Source organism: Talpa europaea (genome assembly GCF_964194135.1).
Source record: "Talpa europaea genome assembly, chromosome: 2".
NCBI lineage: Eukaryota > Metazoa > Chordata > Mammalia > Eulipotyphla > Talpidae > Talpa > Talpa europaea.
In genome coordinates this window covers 75869027-75886138 of record NC_140068.1, presented here as the reverse complement: position 1 = coordinate 75886138, position 17112 = coordinate 75869027, and the positions used below count along the sequence as shown (strand labels likewise).

Below are 17112 nucleotides of genomic sequence, written 5' to 3'. Positions count from 1 at the left end.
GGTCTCTCTGGTGGCTCAAGGGATTGAATCGGCACTCTGGAGCTGTAGACAGCCACTGCAGCATGGAGTTCAATCCCCCATGAGGGAGCTAACCCACATGGCACAGCAGACTTCTGCTGTCTCACCTGCTGTTCCCCACAGCAGTGTATTTCAGTCAAGTCGCCTGTTCTGCTACCCACTCTGTCTCTGGTGAATCCTCTCATCCACCCCTACCCTGTACCTCTGGCCTATACCCCAGCTCTTGTATGTATAAATAAATAAAATATAACTTTAAAAAAAACTTAGACATTCTGTTCACCTCCTATTATCTAATGTGGAAAACAATGTTATTGTATGAAAATCATGGATTTTCAGGTAGACTTTGTTTTGCCATTTAATTATTCTCCTTATGTAGCTACATAATATTGATCAGTCTCAATCTCTTCTTCTATATAATAAGCATTATACAATCTTCTCAGCTTTGGGCGGTTAACAAAAGGTATTATCTGTAAGCCATCCACTAGAGCACATGGCATAAATGCCAGACAAATATCACTATAACTTTACTAGAAACAATCTGGAGATAATAGATATACAGAGAAAGGAGAAATAAGCCAAGATAATTTTAATTTATCCATTGTAAAATAGATTCAATATTATCCTCAGAATTGGCTATTAATAGAAAATAAAAATTGTTCTTGACATATTTATCACTAAAGTAAACACAGTGAATTTCCAAAGAGGTTTATTATAATACTTCTACCACTAGAGAAAGCCCTTCATTAGTATTTGCATATGATAACTGGACAACATCTGTATCAAACATATGCAATCATCCAATTATCTAGTCTTCAAAGAAGGAGAGGTTCACCAGATGCTATACTGTCTTGTGGAGTATCTTATTATAAATATAGAACTACTGATTTATTAAAAAGTTATTTTGTGTCACATTTATTGTCTAAATTTAGAAGTTCTGCTGACTATAAAGTTACCTGAATGCTTTCTTTTTTAAGCTGTATGTAAAATGAACTATAAAGGGCATTATCTGGGAAGATAGTGACCTGACCTGAATACAGCTTCCTTGTAATTTTCACCATTTTCTAGTATGCCAGCATATTTTGGTCTGTGATGCTCAAGCCTATGTGCATGCCAGGACTTCAGTTCTCTGGGAGGCCTAGATAACTGAAGAACTAACTAAATAACAAGTTATGCCAGTGGATTTTAATACCTATGGTTTGAGTGAGTAGTAGATAACCCCAGAATGTTAATGGTAGATGGGATATTTGGGAAAGAGTTAGGCTTACAAAGATGTACACTTTATTCAAGTACAAAACTGCCATAGAGTCATATAAAAATGCCTTTTCCCCCTAGGCAGCAACAAATCAAAAAGGGCCAGAATGTGTAAGTCCACAAGGCTGGGAAGGGATGGGAGTTTGGAAAACAAGAAAGTATTTTTCAGGTTTTCATGAAGCCACCCCAAACCATATTCCCCACCCATCCCCCAAGGATGGGTTCCTCAGCTCTTCATCCTCACTCGACAACAAGCAAGGCATCACCCGCAGGTGATTTTATGAGACTCACTGGCCTTCCTCAGCTTACTAGTGCTTAACAGCCACTCAGCGCTTCCCAAACTCAGCATCAGTACCAGCTTTTGCCTTCTCAGTTGGCTTTTCTTCTCTGTCTAGCTGCTGGGCATACACAGGCTGCTTTGGCCATTAAGGCCCACTGGCCACCCCCAGATTCCCATCTCCTGGGTGTACAAACGATCCTCCCCCAGGCTCCCAAAACATTAACTCGCCAAAGTTCCTCTGCCTTCTGGCTGGATTGTCAGTCCAAATTCATCAGTCTAAGTCCATCAGTCCAAGTCCATTCGGCCTCTCCCTGCATCAGCACTGGCGAGCTCCGAATCATGGTCCTCTCTTCCCTGACGATTCTTGCTGCCTTGGGGGTCGTTGGCTGGTCCTCTTGGGCATCTCCTCCTCCAGGCCTGGTCTCGGCCCGCAGCTCCTGGATATTGTCCATCCCCTTTGCTGCCACAACACGTCCAGCGTTGTCACAGGCTCTCAGTCTGCTACTTCTGAGTCCCTCCAGGTCTTCGGAGGGCTCCATACCCATCTGCATGGATCATCTTGCCGACTTATTCCAATTGTAGGGGCAGGACAGGCCACAATGCAGGTTTTCTGATCCAGCAGACAAGGTTAAGGAGGAGAGAGTCCTGGAGCCCTCAGAGGCTTTTGCAGGCTTTTATTGGGATTTACCAGGCACACGGCAGGCAGGGGTGTTGGGGAGCCATGAGTCTGGCAGTCCTCCCAGCCCCCAGCAAGTCTTCACTCTGGGTTCTCCGGCCTTCTCTCACATTCTCTCTGCTCTTCTCATGGCTCTGCTTCTCTCTTGGCTTCTCTGCTCCTGCTGGTGTCCTTAAAAGCCCAGTCTTAGCCCAGGTGAATCCCATCTACATATGCCCACACCCTACTCCAGGTGCCCGCCATCAGGCATGCATTCAGGACCACAGGGTTCCGTCATATATCCTAATGGTGGGAGGGCAGAAAAGCCTGATACTTTTTACCTTACCCTACCTGTGTATTATGTACCACTTTTAACTGCAGGATAAATATTCAGTAATTTTTTGAAGATAATATAAACTTTCTATTTAAACTTCTGAGATATTCTTTATATTAGATATTGATAAAGTTAAGAGGTGAAAGAGGTATGTTCTTGCATAGAAACCTACATCTTTAGGAATGGCTTATCTTTGATAACACAGGCCATTGTTTAGGAGTGCTGCCAAGCCTTCATATTATAGCATACATATGAAATTGTGAAAGTAGAGCTTTTGATTATAATGTCAGTTAATTGGAAATAAAGGACACATCAAGATGAAATCAAGGTACTAAGATAAAAAAAATGATTCTGGGCATGTGAAAAGCAAGAATAGCTTATGGGAAAAAAGTGGCACTTCAGAATTAAGAACTCTAATATCAGGGGAGGGGGCGGAGCAACATGGCAGCGAGGAGAGGGTGCGAGTAAGATCTCCCATTAAAAAAAGTTAATAGGGAGGAAAAGCGGCAGGTCCCAGTGAGAACCGGGACACGGAAGATAAACGGACGACGCCAGCAAACTGCCCAAAGAAGAAAGTTGCCATAAAAGAGGACCAGAAGGGAGGGAAGCGCAGAACCCTGCTCCCCTCCCCCGCCCATAGAGGCGGCACTCTCAGACCGGCAGAGAGGAGGAAAAAAACAAACTAAAACTGCCAACAAGAACAAAGGACGCAGCAAGCGGGACTGTGAGTGGAAAGGAACTATTGCAGCCACCACACCCTGTGAACGGGAGCTGTGGAGAACCCCCGCAGGATCCGCTGCGGAGGTGAGCTCCAGGAGCCATTGAAGAGAGCCCCGCCCAGGAGGAGACCAGCACCAGCACACAGCCCCGGCCGCCCGGTAAGCCTGCACGGAAGCAGCGCGCTGGAAAAACAGACGCAGAGCGGGATTGCGCCGGGAAAGCTGCGCGGATTGCGCGGATCGGATCACAGCTGCCCAGGTCCCCGCGCCTGCGACCTAGGCTTGCGGGGAGACGCGCGGAGGCCCTCCCTGAGTGAGCAGGAACCAGGTGCCCAGGCAGGGGAGCGGGATTCAAAAGGCGCCATTCCCGTGCCACTGATCTGGGCTACAGCCCGCGTCCTGGAACTGAGGGCTTTGGAACTGAGACCCGGGGCACGAAATTAGGGGCGTGGGTTCCCCACGACGGTGGGGCACAAGGCAGACACAGCACCCCAAAGCCGTTGAGGTGTACCCTACCATCCCCGCTCTGCTCCCTGTCCCACGGGGTGGAAAATCAGCTCCCCAAGGGCTCTAGGAGAGATCTCTGGCGCCACATAGCGACTTGAGGCCAGCAGAGGCTCCTGAAGGAGATAGTGGCCAGCTGGGGAGGTAGCCCACGCCGGGCCCCTTCCGACCAGTAGTCTGAGCCCACAGGGGTAGCGAGCACCCACAGCCGGGGCAGACCAGGCACGCAGAAGAGTGTGCCTGACACCGTACGCGCAGGGAGTGTGTCCCACATCACCATTTTAGAACAGGGACATTTCTTCAGTAAAGACTACCTGCAGAAGGCTTCCTCAGAAGCCAGAGGTGAGCGGGGGAAGTTCGCCCATGCCAGAACCCCTCTGGCCTGCAGTCCAAGCCCAGAGGGGGAGCAGGAACCCACCGCCGGGGCAGACCAGGCGCACAGGGGAGTGTGTCCCCACATCGGCATTTTAGAACAGGGACCTTTCTCCAATAAAGACTGCTTGAAACTGACAGATGACTCCTGGAGGAACCAGGGGGGAGCAGAGAAGCCCACCCAAGATGCCGGCCAGTCCCAACTACACAGTGTCCCAACGCATACGGCAAATTAGAAAACAGACTGTAGGGAGGAGAAGAACCACACGCAACCTAGCAACTCTCCAGAGAAAAAGCACACCACAAAAAGAAAACCAGCCCCCAGATGGCAACGACAGTAACTTGGAAGAACTTCTGAGCCTTCCAGAAAGAGAATTTAAAATTGCCGTGATTAAAAAACTGACAGAAGTCATAAAGGAAAACAATGATAAGGGAAAAATAATCAACGATCAGAAGAATGAAATTGAGTCCCTAAAGAGGGAAGTAAAAGAAATGCAGGAGATCAAAGAATTAATGGAAGAACTAAAGAATTCTGGGAAAAGCAATGAAAGCAGAATTGATGAAATGGAAGAACGAATAAGTACTCTTGAAGACACAGAAATAAAAAGAACCAAAACAGAAAAGGAAAGAGAAGTACGAAGGAAAAAGAATGAAGAAAGACTTCGGGAACTATCTGACTCCATGAGGAAAGGAAATATAAGAGTTATAGGAATACCAGAAGGAGAGGAGAGAGAAGTAGGAACAGAGAAAATATTCAAAGAGATAATTGAAGAGAACTTCCCAAATGTGAAGGAGGAGCTGAAAATTGATATACAAGAAGCAAGAAGAACACCAAACTTCCACGACGAAAGGAAAAATACAGCAAGACACATAATAGTAAAGCTCCCAAGAATCCAGGACAAGGAAAAAATAATGAAGCTGGCAAGAGGGAAGAAACAGATAACATTCAAAGGAAAGCCAATCAGGCTGACATCAGACTTCTCCGAAGAAACACTACGGGCAAGGAGAGAGTGGAGGGACATAGTCAACAGACTCCAAGAAAACAGATGCCAACCAAGAATACTCTATCCCGCAAAGCTCTCCTTCCTCTTTGAAGAAAGAATATGGACTTTCCCAGACAAACAGAAACTCCGGAATTTCATTGCAACTAAACCCCCACTCCAAAAAATACTACAAGGAGTCCTAAAGCCAGAACCTCAGAGGGACGAATAACAATGAAAGAAGGCCAAAAAAAAAAAAAAGTTATTAAAGGAATAAATAAATAAAATCAAAGGAAAGACAAACACAATGGCAAATACAGATGTTAACATATCAATATTAACTCTAAATGTAAATGGACTAAATTCTTCAATAAAAAGACACAGAGTTGCAGCCTGGATTAAGAAACAAAACCCAACCTTTTGCTGTCTCCAGGAAACACATTTAGCTACAAAAGATAAAAATAGGCTCAAAGTTAAAGGATGGAAAACAATCCTTCAAGCAAATGGACCAAAAAAGAAAGCAGGAACAGCTATACTTATATCAGATAAAACAGATTTCAAACTCAAAAAGATAAAAAGAGACCCCAATGGTCACTACATTATGATCAAGGGGACAATACTTCAAGAAGAAATAACACTCATTAACATATACTCACCAAACGAAGGAGCACCAAAATATATCAGACAACTGTTGTCCTCTCTGAAAACAGACATCAGAGAAAACATATACGTAGTGGGAGACTTCAACACACCACTATCAACAATGGATAGATCAACAAGACAAAAAATAAGTAAAGAAACCAAAGCTCTAAATAAGGACCTAGAGCAATTGGGCTTAACAGACATCTATAGAACACTAAACCCCAAAAAAACGGAGTACACATTTTTCTCAAGCGCACACGGATCATTCTCCAGGATCGATCACATACTGGGGCACAAGACAAACATCAACAGATACACCAAGATTGAAATCATATCAACCATCTTTTCTGACCATGAAGGCATCAAACTAGAAATAAACCATAAAAAGAAGGCAAGGAACTTTCCTACCTCATGGAGATTAAAAACCACACTACTGGAAGACCACTGGACTAATGAGGAGATGAAAGAAGAAATTAAAAAATTTTTTGAATTGAACGACAAGGAGGACACCAATATCCTAAATGTATGGGATGCAGCAAAAGCAGTAATAAGAGGAAAATATATAGCAATAGAAGCTCACATCAAGAAACAAGAAAGAACTCAAAGAAACAACCTAATCTCGAAGCTCAAAGATCTAGAAAAAGAACAACAAAAAAACCCCAAAACCAGTAGAAGAAAAGAAATAATAAAAACCAAAGCAGAAATAAATGAAATTGAAACTAAAAAAACAATCCAAAAGATCAATGAAACCAAGAGCTGGTTCTTTGAAAAAATCAATAAAATAGACAAACCCCTAGCCAGGCTCACAAAGGAAAAAAGGGAGAAAGCACAAATAAACAGGATCATCAATGAAAGAGGAGAAATCACAACGGACACAGCAGAAATCAAAAGAATAATCAGTAACTACTATGAACAGTTATATGGAAACAAGTTTAACAATCTAGAGGAGATGGACAAATTCCTACAACTCTACAATCACCCAAAGCTAGATAAAGAAGAAATAGAACACCTAAACAGACCAATTACAATTAGCGAAATTGAAATGGTAATCAAAAACCTCCCCAAAAACAAAAGCCCAGGACCTGATGGATTTACAAATGAATTCTACCAAACATTCAGAGACGAATTAGTGCCTATCCTTCACAAACTCTTCCAAAAAATTGAGAAGGAAGGGACAATACCAAACACGTTCTATGAAGCCAACATTACACTAATACCAAAACCGAACAAGGACAACACAAAAAAGGAAAACTACAGGCCAATCTCCCTGATGAACACTGATGCAAAAATCCTCAATAAAATTTTAGCTATCAGAATCCAACAATGTATCCATAAGATAATTCACCACGACCAAGTAGGATTCATTCCAGGGACACAAGGATGGTTTAACATCCGAAAATCAATCAACGTTATCCAACACATCAACAAAAAGAAATATAAAAACCATATGATAATATCAATAGATGCTGAGAAAGCTTTCGACAAAGTGCAACACCCATTCATGATAAAAGCCCTTGAAATTCTTGGGATACAAGGAACATACCTTAACATCATAAAGGCCATCTATGACAAGCCAACAGCCAGTATCATTCTCAATGGTGAAAAGCTGAAAGCAATTCCATTAAGATCTGGAACAAGACAAGGATGTCCACTCTCACCACTGCTTTTCAATATAATACTGGAAGTCCTAGCCAGGGCAATAAGACAAGAGAAAGACATCCAAGGAATCCAAATAGGAAAAGAAGAAGTCAAACTATCACTATTTGCAGACGATATGATATTATACATAGAGAACCCCAAAAACTCCACAGAAAAGCTAATTCAACTCATCAATCAGTTCAGTAAAGTGGCAGGATACAAAATCAACACGCAAAAGTCAGTAGCCTTCCTATACACAAACAATAAATATGAAGAAGAAGAAATCAAAAAAACCATCCCTTTCGTTATTGAAACAAAAAAAATCAAATATTTGGGAATAAATCTAACAAAAGAGGTAAAGGACCTATACAAAGAAAACTATAAAACACTGTTAAAAGAAATAGAAGAAGACACAAAGAAATGGAGAGATATCCCCTGCTCATGGATTGGAAGAATAAACATTATTAAAATGGCCATCCTTCCAAAAGCAATATACAGATTCAATGCTATTCCAATCAAAATTTCAATGTCATTCTTCAAAGAAATAGAACAATTATTGATGAAATTCATATGGAATCACAAAAAACCCCGAATAGCCAAAGCTCTCCTGAAAAAAAAAGAAGGGAATGGAGGCATCACACTCCCAGACTTCAAACTATACTACAAAGCCATAATCATCAAAACTGCATGGTATTAGAACAAGAACAGACATACAGACCAATGGAATCGAATAGAAAATCCAGAGATAAACCCACAGATTTATGGTCAACTAATCTTTGACAAAGGAGCAAAGACTATGCATTGGAGCAAAGAAAGTTTGTTCAATAAATGGTGTTGGGAAAACTGGGTCGCTACATGCAAAAGAATGAAGCTTGACCACTACCTCACACCATACACAAAAATCAACTCAAAATGGATTAAAGAATTAGACATAAGACCTGAAACCATAAAATACATAGAAGGAAATATAGGCGAAACACTACGTGATTTGCACATCAAAGACATCTTTACAGACACATCACCCAAAGCAGTGATAGTGAAGGCGAAGATAAACAGGTGGGACTACATCAAATTAAAGAGCTTCTGCACAGCAAAAGAGACAATAACAAAAACAAAGAGAAACCCCACCAACTGGGAGAACATTTTTGCACCCAACACTAATGATAAAGGGCTGATCACAAAAATCTGCAAAGAGCTGATGAGACTCAACAACAACAAAGAAAATAATCCAGTCAAAAAATGGGCAGAAGAGCTAAAAAGAAACTTCTCTGAAGAGGAAATGCAAATGGCCAACAGGCATATGAAAAAATGTTCAACATCACTTGTCATCAGGGAAATGCAAATCAAAACTACCATGAGATACCATCTTACACCAGTGAGAATGGCACATATTAAAAAAACTAGCAACAACAAATGTTGGCGAGGGTGTGGAGAAAAAGGAACTCTTCTGCACTGTTGGTGGGAGTGCAAACTGGTCCAACCACTGTGGAAAGCTGTGTGGAGATTTCAGGACCTACTAAACATAGAGCTTCCATATGATCCAGCAATTCCACTCCTAGGTATTTACCCAAAGGACACAGAAACATCAATTCCAAAGAACACCTGCACCCCTATGTTTATAGCAGCACTGTTTACAATAGCTAAGCTTTGGAAACAACCCAAATGCCCAAAAATCGATGACTGGATCAAGAAGATGTGGTACATATATACCATGGAATATTACTCAGCAATCAAAAAAGATAAACACATGCAATTTGCAGCAACATGGATGGCGCTGGAAGGGATCATGCTCAGCAAAATAAGCCAAAAAGAAAAAGAAAAATACCGGATGGTCTCACTCATAGCAGGAATCTAGAAAACTTAAATAAGGGACCAGGAAAATGAATAACTATAAGAAAGTGAAAATCAAAATCAACAAAAAACTATGAACCAGAGACACTTTTAGGGGGGCAGGGGTGGGAGGGGAGGGATTGGGGTCAGAATGGGGGCGCTGCAATTGTATGGGGAATATAACAATAAAATTTATTATCTAAAAAAAAAAAAAGAACTCTAATATCAAATGAGATTTGAGATAATTAATAATAAAATTGATTTATAAGATTGAAAGCAGATAATCATGTCCTGATTCTAGATTCATAAAGTGAACATTGATATCTGTACTGGCAAGTAGTCTGACCCAACTTGCAGTAAGACTCATAGAAAAATCACCCTCAAATAGCTAACTATGGCTTCTTTTAGGATCTTCAGGTTTCACCAATCAATTACCAAAGCTAAAGTGGGTGGCTTTAATTATAGAAATGCTTAAACTGTCACAATATTTTAGTTAGTTACATTATTATTTTTAGTTCTATAGACCTATATTATCTATTGCAATACCTCAGTCAAGAAGAAATATTCACTATTAGAGGATTATTAATTTATCCAAATATAATCAGAATATGATCATGGTGCTATAGCAATACAGGAAACATTTCTGAGTAAGTAATAATTACATAAATACATGTGGCTTTGTGCTTACTGTTATTAGCTACCACACAAGAACAATATAGTCATACAAAAGAAAAAGAGGAATTAATTGATTTGAAGATAAAATCCAAGGAAACTTTTGACATTTTAACAACCACAAAATGAAGGGATTTTATATAGGTTATGGATTCTTTTTCCCTGTCTGCATTGGATTTTTGTTTTGTATTATTACTGACCAGTCTTTAGCTGATAGGATGTTGTTGCTATAAATATTTAGCTCCTGTCATCAACCAGTCAAAATGTATTTGCCATTCCCACACCTTTGTAGGTCTTGCCATTTTTCAGTGTTGGTTTTACTGGGTAGTCGGATTTTGTTTAATACATTGTTTTCCCTACACAGTCACCCCTAAAGGTGAGTATATAAGAGATACTGCCAAATTTTTACTTATCAAATTATAGCATGAGTTTCAAAGATACACTTTTATGTTTATTATCTTCCAAAAGCATATACAATTTTTTCAGTGCATGAAAGTCTGTATTTTCCATCCACTAGACTAAAAATATAGCCTTTGCTTTTCAATTTTACTTACATATATTTACTTTCCTGTTAGTACTCAGTGTAATTTTCCCATTTCAGAGCCAGGGTGAGTCTTCAAAGAATAAAAGGCAAAAATGTTCTCCATTTGCTTTTACCATAAAGAGGAAAGGGGTTTTATTTTTCCTCTATAGTCAGACTCTTGGTAGGTTCTAATATCTCAAACTTGAAATGATATAATATGCCCTAATTGCCCATTTCAGAAATCACAGCTGTCACCAAGACACACAGTCAATCTAATGCAGGAAAGAAATAAACAATCTGGAATGATATAGTTTTTTTCTGTGTTGAACTGACTTAAAGTTTTATATGCAAGACTGGTGAAATAAACAATTATTACACATACCTACACAGTAAAAAAAAACTTTATATATATATATATATATATATATATAAAAGTTAATATGTATATGCTTTTTATATATTATACAAACCTCTAGCTATGATCATTAGACTTAAGGCAGGCATGACAAATACTTTTCAAATTCTGTCCACTCTGATAGTATTATAGAGCTGTGATGCTGTTTATTTTTTTTTAATAGAGGCATTTTTTTTGTTATTTATTTATTTATTTGTTTGTTTATACATGCACTGGGTACAGTCAGAAGCACGGGAGAGTGAGAGAATTCACCAGAGCCAGAACAGGAAGCAGAGCAGGCAGAAGGACCAAAGTACACTGCTGAGGGGAGCAGCAGGCGGCAGGAGAGGTCTGCGCGCCATGTGGGACCCTCCTCCAGTGGCCGGGGAGCAGCCAGGGATCGAACCAGCGCCACAGAGCCCGCAGGCAGCTTCGCAACCCAGCGCTCAACTGCTGCGCCACCGGGGAGGCCCAGTGATGCTGTTTATTTAGCATACTGTGCAAGGAATGATTTTGAAGTCCTGGCAGGGCACACAAAAAATGGAGATTGTGATCTCTTAATTCTGTCAAAAATTCTAAAGGACATAATGATGTAATAATATATTTATTATCTGTGACCCTTATCCAATTCCTAGTCTGTGTGGAAGTCCTTCATTTCATCTATACTTAAATGAAAGAATGTATAAATACATTCATATTTATAATCTATAAAAGGATATACAAACAATGGAGAACTTTGCTGAACACATCATAATTTCCAATTATATACTGTTTTGTTTCAGGTGTGGGGATGAGAGGTTTCACAAGAGAGAGCAGAGAGCAGAACAGGTCAACTGACTGAAATACACTGCTAAGGGGAGTAACGGGCAAGACAGGAGAAGTCTGATGTACCATGTGGGTTAGCTCCCTGGCTGGGGATCAAACTCTTGCTATAGTGGCTATGGATAGCTTCATAGTGCTGAAACTTAAACCCTTGTGCCACCAGGGAAGCCCACTGATTAAATTTAATTGAAGGTATGAGGCAGTCAACTTAGGAAAATTAATCACTCATTATAAACTAGGTTGAAAAGGAAAATATTCAGGGATGCCAGGGGCTCCATTTACAAACTTAATGTAAATACTGCCCCCTAGAATTGTGCAAGGAACAACCTGCCCAACCACATGCAGCAGTGCTTGTGCCTAAGCTACAGAAGAAAGGAAGGTTTGTAAAACATAGGACAACAATATTTGTTTCGCTTTTGCAGTTTATAAAAGGATGAGGACATCTACATTGTTAATGCATAGCTTAGAATTTCATCTTTTTTTGTCACTCTGTCAAATTACTTATTTAACACCCCAATCTATATTTGTAAGACAAATTAGCATATACAAGGAAAATTTTAATATACAACCCACACAAAGCATTACAAAATTAAGATTAGCAATGTTCAAATTATTGGTATTTTATTGACTTGCCATTCTACTTGTTTTGTTAAGACTCCAGTGACTGAATGAACATCATCAGGCAGGAAATCTTCCCTAGGGCAATAGTTACTATTTTGTCTTCAACAACTGCTGAATTTAAATCATTTAAAATGCTGAATCTCTTTTGTTTCGAACACCTTATAGCACTCAGACATGCTGGGAGGAACTGAATGTTCCAAAGTAAAAGATCTAACCATGGAAAGATATTCCATTTTGTAGGAGAATTACATATCAGCAGAACTCCAAAGGTTTATTTTACATTAGTTTTCTAATGTCTCTTACTGGGTATAATTCTTTACTCACGTTGTTTGTAAGTGTTAATGTCTGTACATTTTAGCAGTTGTGAACGTTAACATTAAGTATGAAAAGAAACCTGGAAAACTATGTGATTTCCTAAAATTAAAAAAAAAAATGGTAAAAATGAATACCTTGCTGATGATGGATGAAGCAGACAGAACCTTTTCTTGAGGTGGAGGCAATGAAGCAACTGAAAATAACTATCACAAAGAAGTACTTTCACTGATTGCAAAATTGGCTAATATTGAGAGATAGCAGAATGATTATCTTTTAAAAACTTATTGATTCAAAAATTTATTCACTTCTTGAGAAAATACTAAGTGCCACTTGTGTGTCTGGTAAAGTTCAAAATTAGGGAGCAAATCAAAGAAACTAGACAATATCTCTGCCCTCATGACATTAACATTTTAGCAGGGATAAAAACAGCAAATAAACAGAGTGTGTGTGTGTGTGTGTGTGTGTGTGTGTGTGTATACACACACACATAAACAAAATATCTGAAGGTGGTATGAAGTATGAGTAAAAGAAATAAGGCCAGGGATTGATGGAACAGTGGATTGCAGAGTTGAACAGGATGACTAGTGATACTGTTAACAAAATATAACAAGATTGTATAAAAAGCTACTTTTGACTGTGGGGTAAGGAAAGATCGTCCAGCAAAGTTAACATTTTAGCTAAGACCAGAATGACAAGGAGATAGGTAGTGTTAACATTTTGGAGAACAATTTCAAAGTTCCTCCCAAGTGAAGTCTATACCTGTAGTGCTGGGTGAATGGGAGACAGCATGTCTGCAACACAGTGTGTGAACTGCTGGACAGACAGAGAAAAAATCCCAGAGACAAGTAGTAAGATGACACATTGGCCAACATAACATTTTTCCATCTTTACCTGGATCTGTATTTTGAAGTATTTTGATTGTGGGGTACAAACCCCAAACCTGACCTAAATAGCTACATATGCCTCTGAATCACCCCTGATGATTCTCATTCCCATTCTATCAGACTGTCCAACAAAAATGTGTCACACATGGTGCTAAATAATGGGGATCCAAGAGAGAAACTGCTAAACCTGCTCTCATAGTCTATATTTCAATGGAGAAGATATAAGCAAAGCACTATCTGGAAGTCTAAGAAGTAAGGGAGATGTATTGCTGGCATTCATAATAAAAATGTGTTAACCTAGCTTGCAGTCAAGGTACAGATATATATAGCAATGAAATAGTATTACATTTCAAAAATTGTATCAACTTTCTTCCTATTACAATACTAAAATAGATCAAAACTTACATTTATATCACACTTCTTCATTGTCTATGTCCTTTTATAGACATTTATCACATTTAATATTCACAACAACTGTTATAGAGGTCAATTATAATTACCATTCTTTAAAAGATGAATAAGCCCAAGCTATGAGAATTTAAATGACTTGTTATAGTCATGGAATGAGTCAGTAATGTAGGCAGTCCTAGACCTTTTCTATATCACCAACATCAGCAAAGGCCTGATCTGAGCTAAATATAGTTAAACTGTTTTCTCAATAGCACTAGGTATTTAGTTCACAGGCTAAAAGAAGAGAGCATCCTCATTCCTAAGAAAAATGGGATCAATTTAGGGAGGTGATCAGATAAGCACCAAATAAAAAGTTGTACAGAAATTATGTGCTCATATGAAATTAAAAAAATAATCAGTATGATATGAGATTATCTTATGACCTGTATTGACAGAAATGTTTAAACTGGGCATGTACATAGATTATGGGGTTGGATTTAGATGCTTTTACATTCTGACATTTTCTGGGACATTTCCTTTTCCCATTCTCAAACTCACTTCCAATCAATGACTCTTACCCAACATTTCCTCTGAGGTTATTGCTTAGCTTAGAAATCTGTGTTTTTTCAATGTCCACATTAATTTTGGTCTCTTTATCTCCCCCTCTCTCTCTCGAAGACTTCTACCCAGTCACTCCAGGAAACTTTACTCAGCTTGCCCTTCTAATTATCTTATTCCCAGCTCTAACTTTGAAACCAACATACATATTTGAAGGACCTCTTCCTAGGATACTTAATTATCAACTTTTATGAAAGCTTCATTCATTTAGCATTCCTCTGTTTCTCAGAACAGTACTAAATTCTTCTCAATCCACAATCCTGAATTTGTTGCCCTCCTATAACAGCAGTTTTTTTTTTCCAGTTTTTGCTTAATGTCAACGAATGCCTGGCTTTATTAATGTTGATTATTTTATATTGTGTTTGATGATGAGCCAGGACCTAGCACACTCTCACATTAAAATGCACTAGCTATTTTAAAACAATATCATTGTCTTATTACATGTTATATATCTAATCTTTTTTTTCCCACTATACATGCAAATGCTCTATATCAATTAAGAATTGCCAACAATATGTATCAGCTAACAAATGATTAAGACAAAAGAGAAAAATATATACGTTCAATTATGTATTTATGTTTATGTGTTGCCTAACCTTCATGGCTATGAACTGGTGCATATATTAATAATGTACTGAAAACAAATACTGCTGTCAAGCCATCATTATGTGGTGATATGCCATTTACCTTGCTAAATGTTTTTTGTAAACTATTTTATTTTACCTTAATATCAACTCTATGAATAATGAGTTTGCAACACGAGTTTCTTTCTTAAAAGTCAGTAAGATCAAAGGCACATGTTTAAAAAAGAAGCTGATGAAAAACATCCGTATAAAAACTGAAAACCACTTACGGGAACCAGGAATTTTTTAATCTCTTCCAACGCATGACTCATACGTGAATAAGCTTCCCCAGGTGGAGCAAAGACTTCAATTAATACATGAAGCTCATCACTCAAGTGGGCATATTTGGCTTCTCCACTCTTCCTTAGTTCTTCTTCCTGTGAAAGAGGGTATTTTTAGAAATACAAATCTACTCATTTTGCATTGATTTAACATTTACTGAGAATATGACAAAAGGGTATAATCTAAGCAAATTTACCATAAGTAGAAACCCTTTGAGAAATAAAAATCTGGTACCAGCCATTTAAAGATTTTAAAATTATTTTTGAGTGTTTCAATGATTAAAAAAAAAAAAACTGGCATAATTATCATCTACACAGATTTTAATCAGCTAAATGAAGACACAGCCTCTGAAAAGAAATTTCAGATACACCATTAACACTTTAGGCTCCAACACTACATTCTGAAAGAAAAGGATTGTTTTTATGTCTGATGAGCAATACGTTGCAGATAATAAGACAAAGAGTATTACTTTTCTTTAAGGAAACCACAGCTTCTAGTTATTCTTGAAGAAATGGTAGACAGTTACTTGTTCTCTAGAGTTAAGTAGGAAAAACCACTGTAGGCTTTGCACTGCACTGTATAGGCCCCGGAGGAAAACAGCATTTTCTCAGACTGTTTCTAGGTGGCCTAGTAGATAGCATGTAGCCTTGAGATGCAGTCCATATGTGAAGAGAGCATTAAATAACATCTAACCTTGATATATAGTTCTCATGACAAAACATATTTCTGTAAAGTAGACCTAAACTTGGCCTTGTGCCCATTTTGTCTACAAATCACATAAAAGCTAACAGGGCTCCTCTGTGGGCCTCTCATGGCCACACACTGGGCACAGGACACTGCTGCAGCTGGACACCAGGGGGGCTGCAGCTGCTGGATGCTGCCACTGTTGCTATCTGTGTATCTCCCCTGCCTCATGATATAGACTTGTTCCTGCACCCCACATATGGCCTTCACGACCTGTTTTCTCATCTGCTTCAATCAAGACTGGGCAAGCTTGTAGCTGAGGCCCGACACTCATATTCTAGTCAATGCTTCCATGGGATCAGTAAGGGCAGGAATGGACCACAGTTCAGGTTTTCTATGATACAGCCGACCAGGGAAAGGAGTAGTCAGAGTCCTCAGTGGTTTTGCAGGTTTTTATTGGGATTACCAGGTACACGGCAGGCAGGGGCGCTAGGTGTCCGGTAAGCTGGCAGGCCTCCCAGCCCCCAGCAGGTCTTTACTCTGGGCTCTCTGGCCTTCTCTCGGCTTCTGCTTCTCTTGCTTCTCTCTCGGCTTCTGCTGGCATCCCTGTGACGCCTCCCTTAAAAGCCCAGTCAAATCCCATCTACCTATGCCCACACCCTACTCCAGGAGCCCGCCATCAGGCATGCATTCAGGACCGCAGGTTTCCATCATCTAACCTAATGGCGGGAGGGCAGAAAATCCTGATACCTTTTACCTTACCCTACAGTCCACCCCCTCAGGGTTTTCTGCCATACAATCTACATACATACAATTTTCTTAGCAAACATAAACAGTGCAGCCATGGCCCACAAAAGCAAATACATTACAATATAACAACAAAACACAACAGAACACAAGTAAGTCCAGGCAGGGCACCAACCTAGTGGCAAAAGACAATTATTGGTACCAGCAGATGATCCACCAAATCTGCTGCTGAAGGCACTGCTCATACAAGGGAGAGGAACCACTCATGGCATCTACTTTAACACACCAGAAGCCATCAGGCTTCTTGGCCTTTT

General features: G+C 39.6%; 1 protein-coding gene across 1 annotated transcript in view; it reads right to left on the bottom strand.

The window, feature by feature from the left end:
- The window catches only part of KHDRBS2 (KH RNA binding domain containing, signal transduction associated 2), a gene marked incomplete at both ends in the record, with an annotated part of 457143 nt that overhangs the window by 222945 nt on the left and 217086 nt on the right, over positions 1-17112 (bottom strand). The window contains one exon of the mRNA XM_084256497.1: positions 15316-15462. Coding sequence (XP_084112623.1) covers positions 15316-15462 — 147 coding nt within the window. The remainder of the gene's footprint in view (positions 1-15315; positions 15463-17112) is intronic.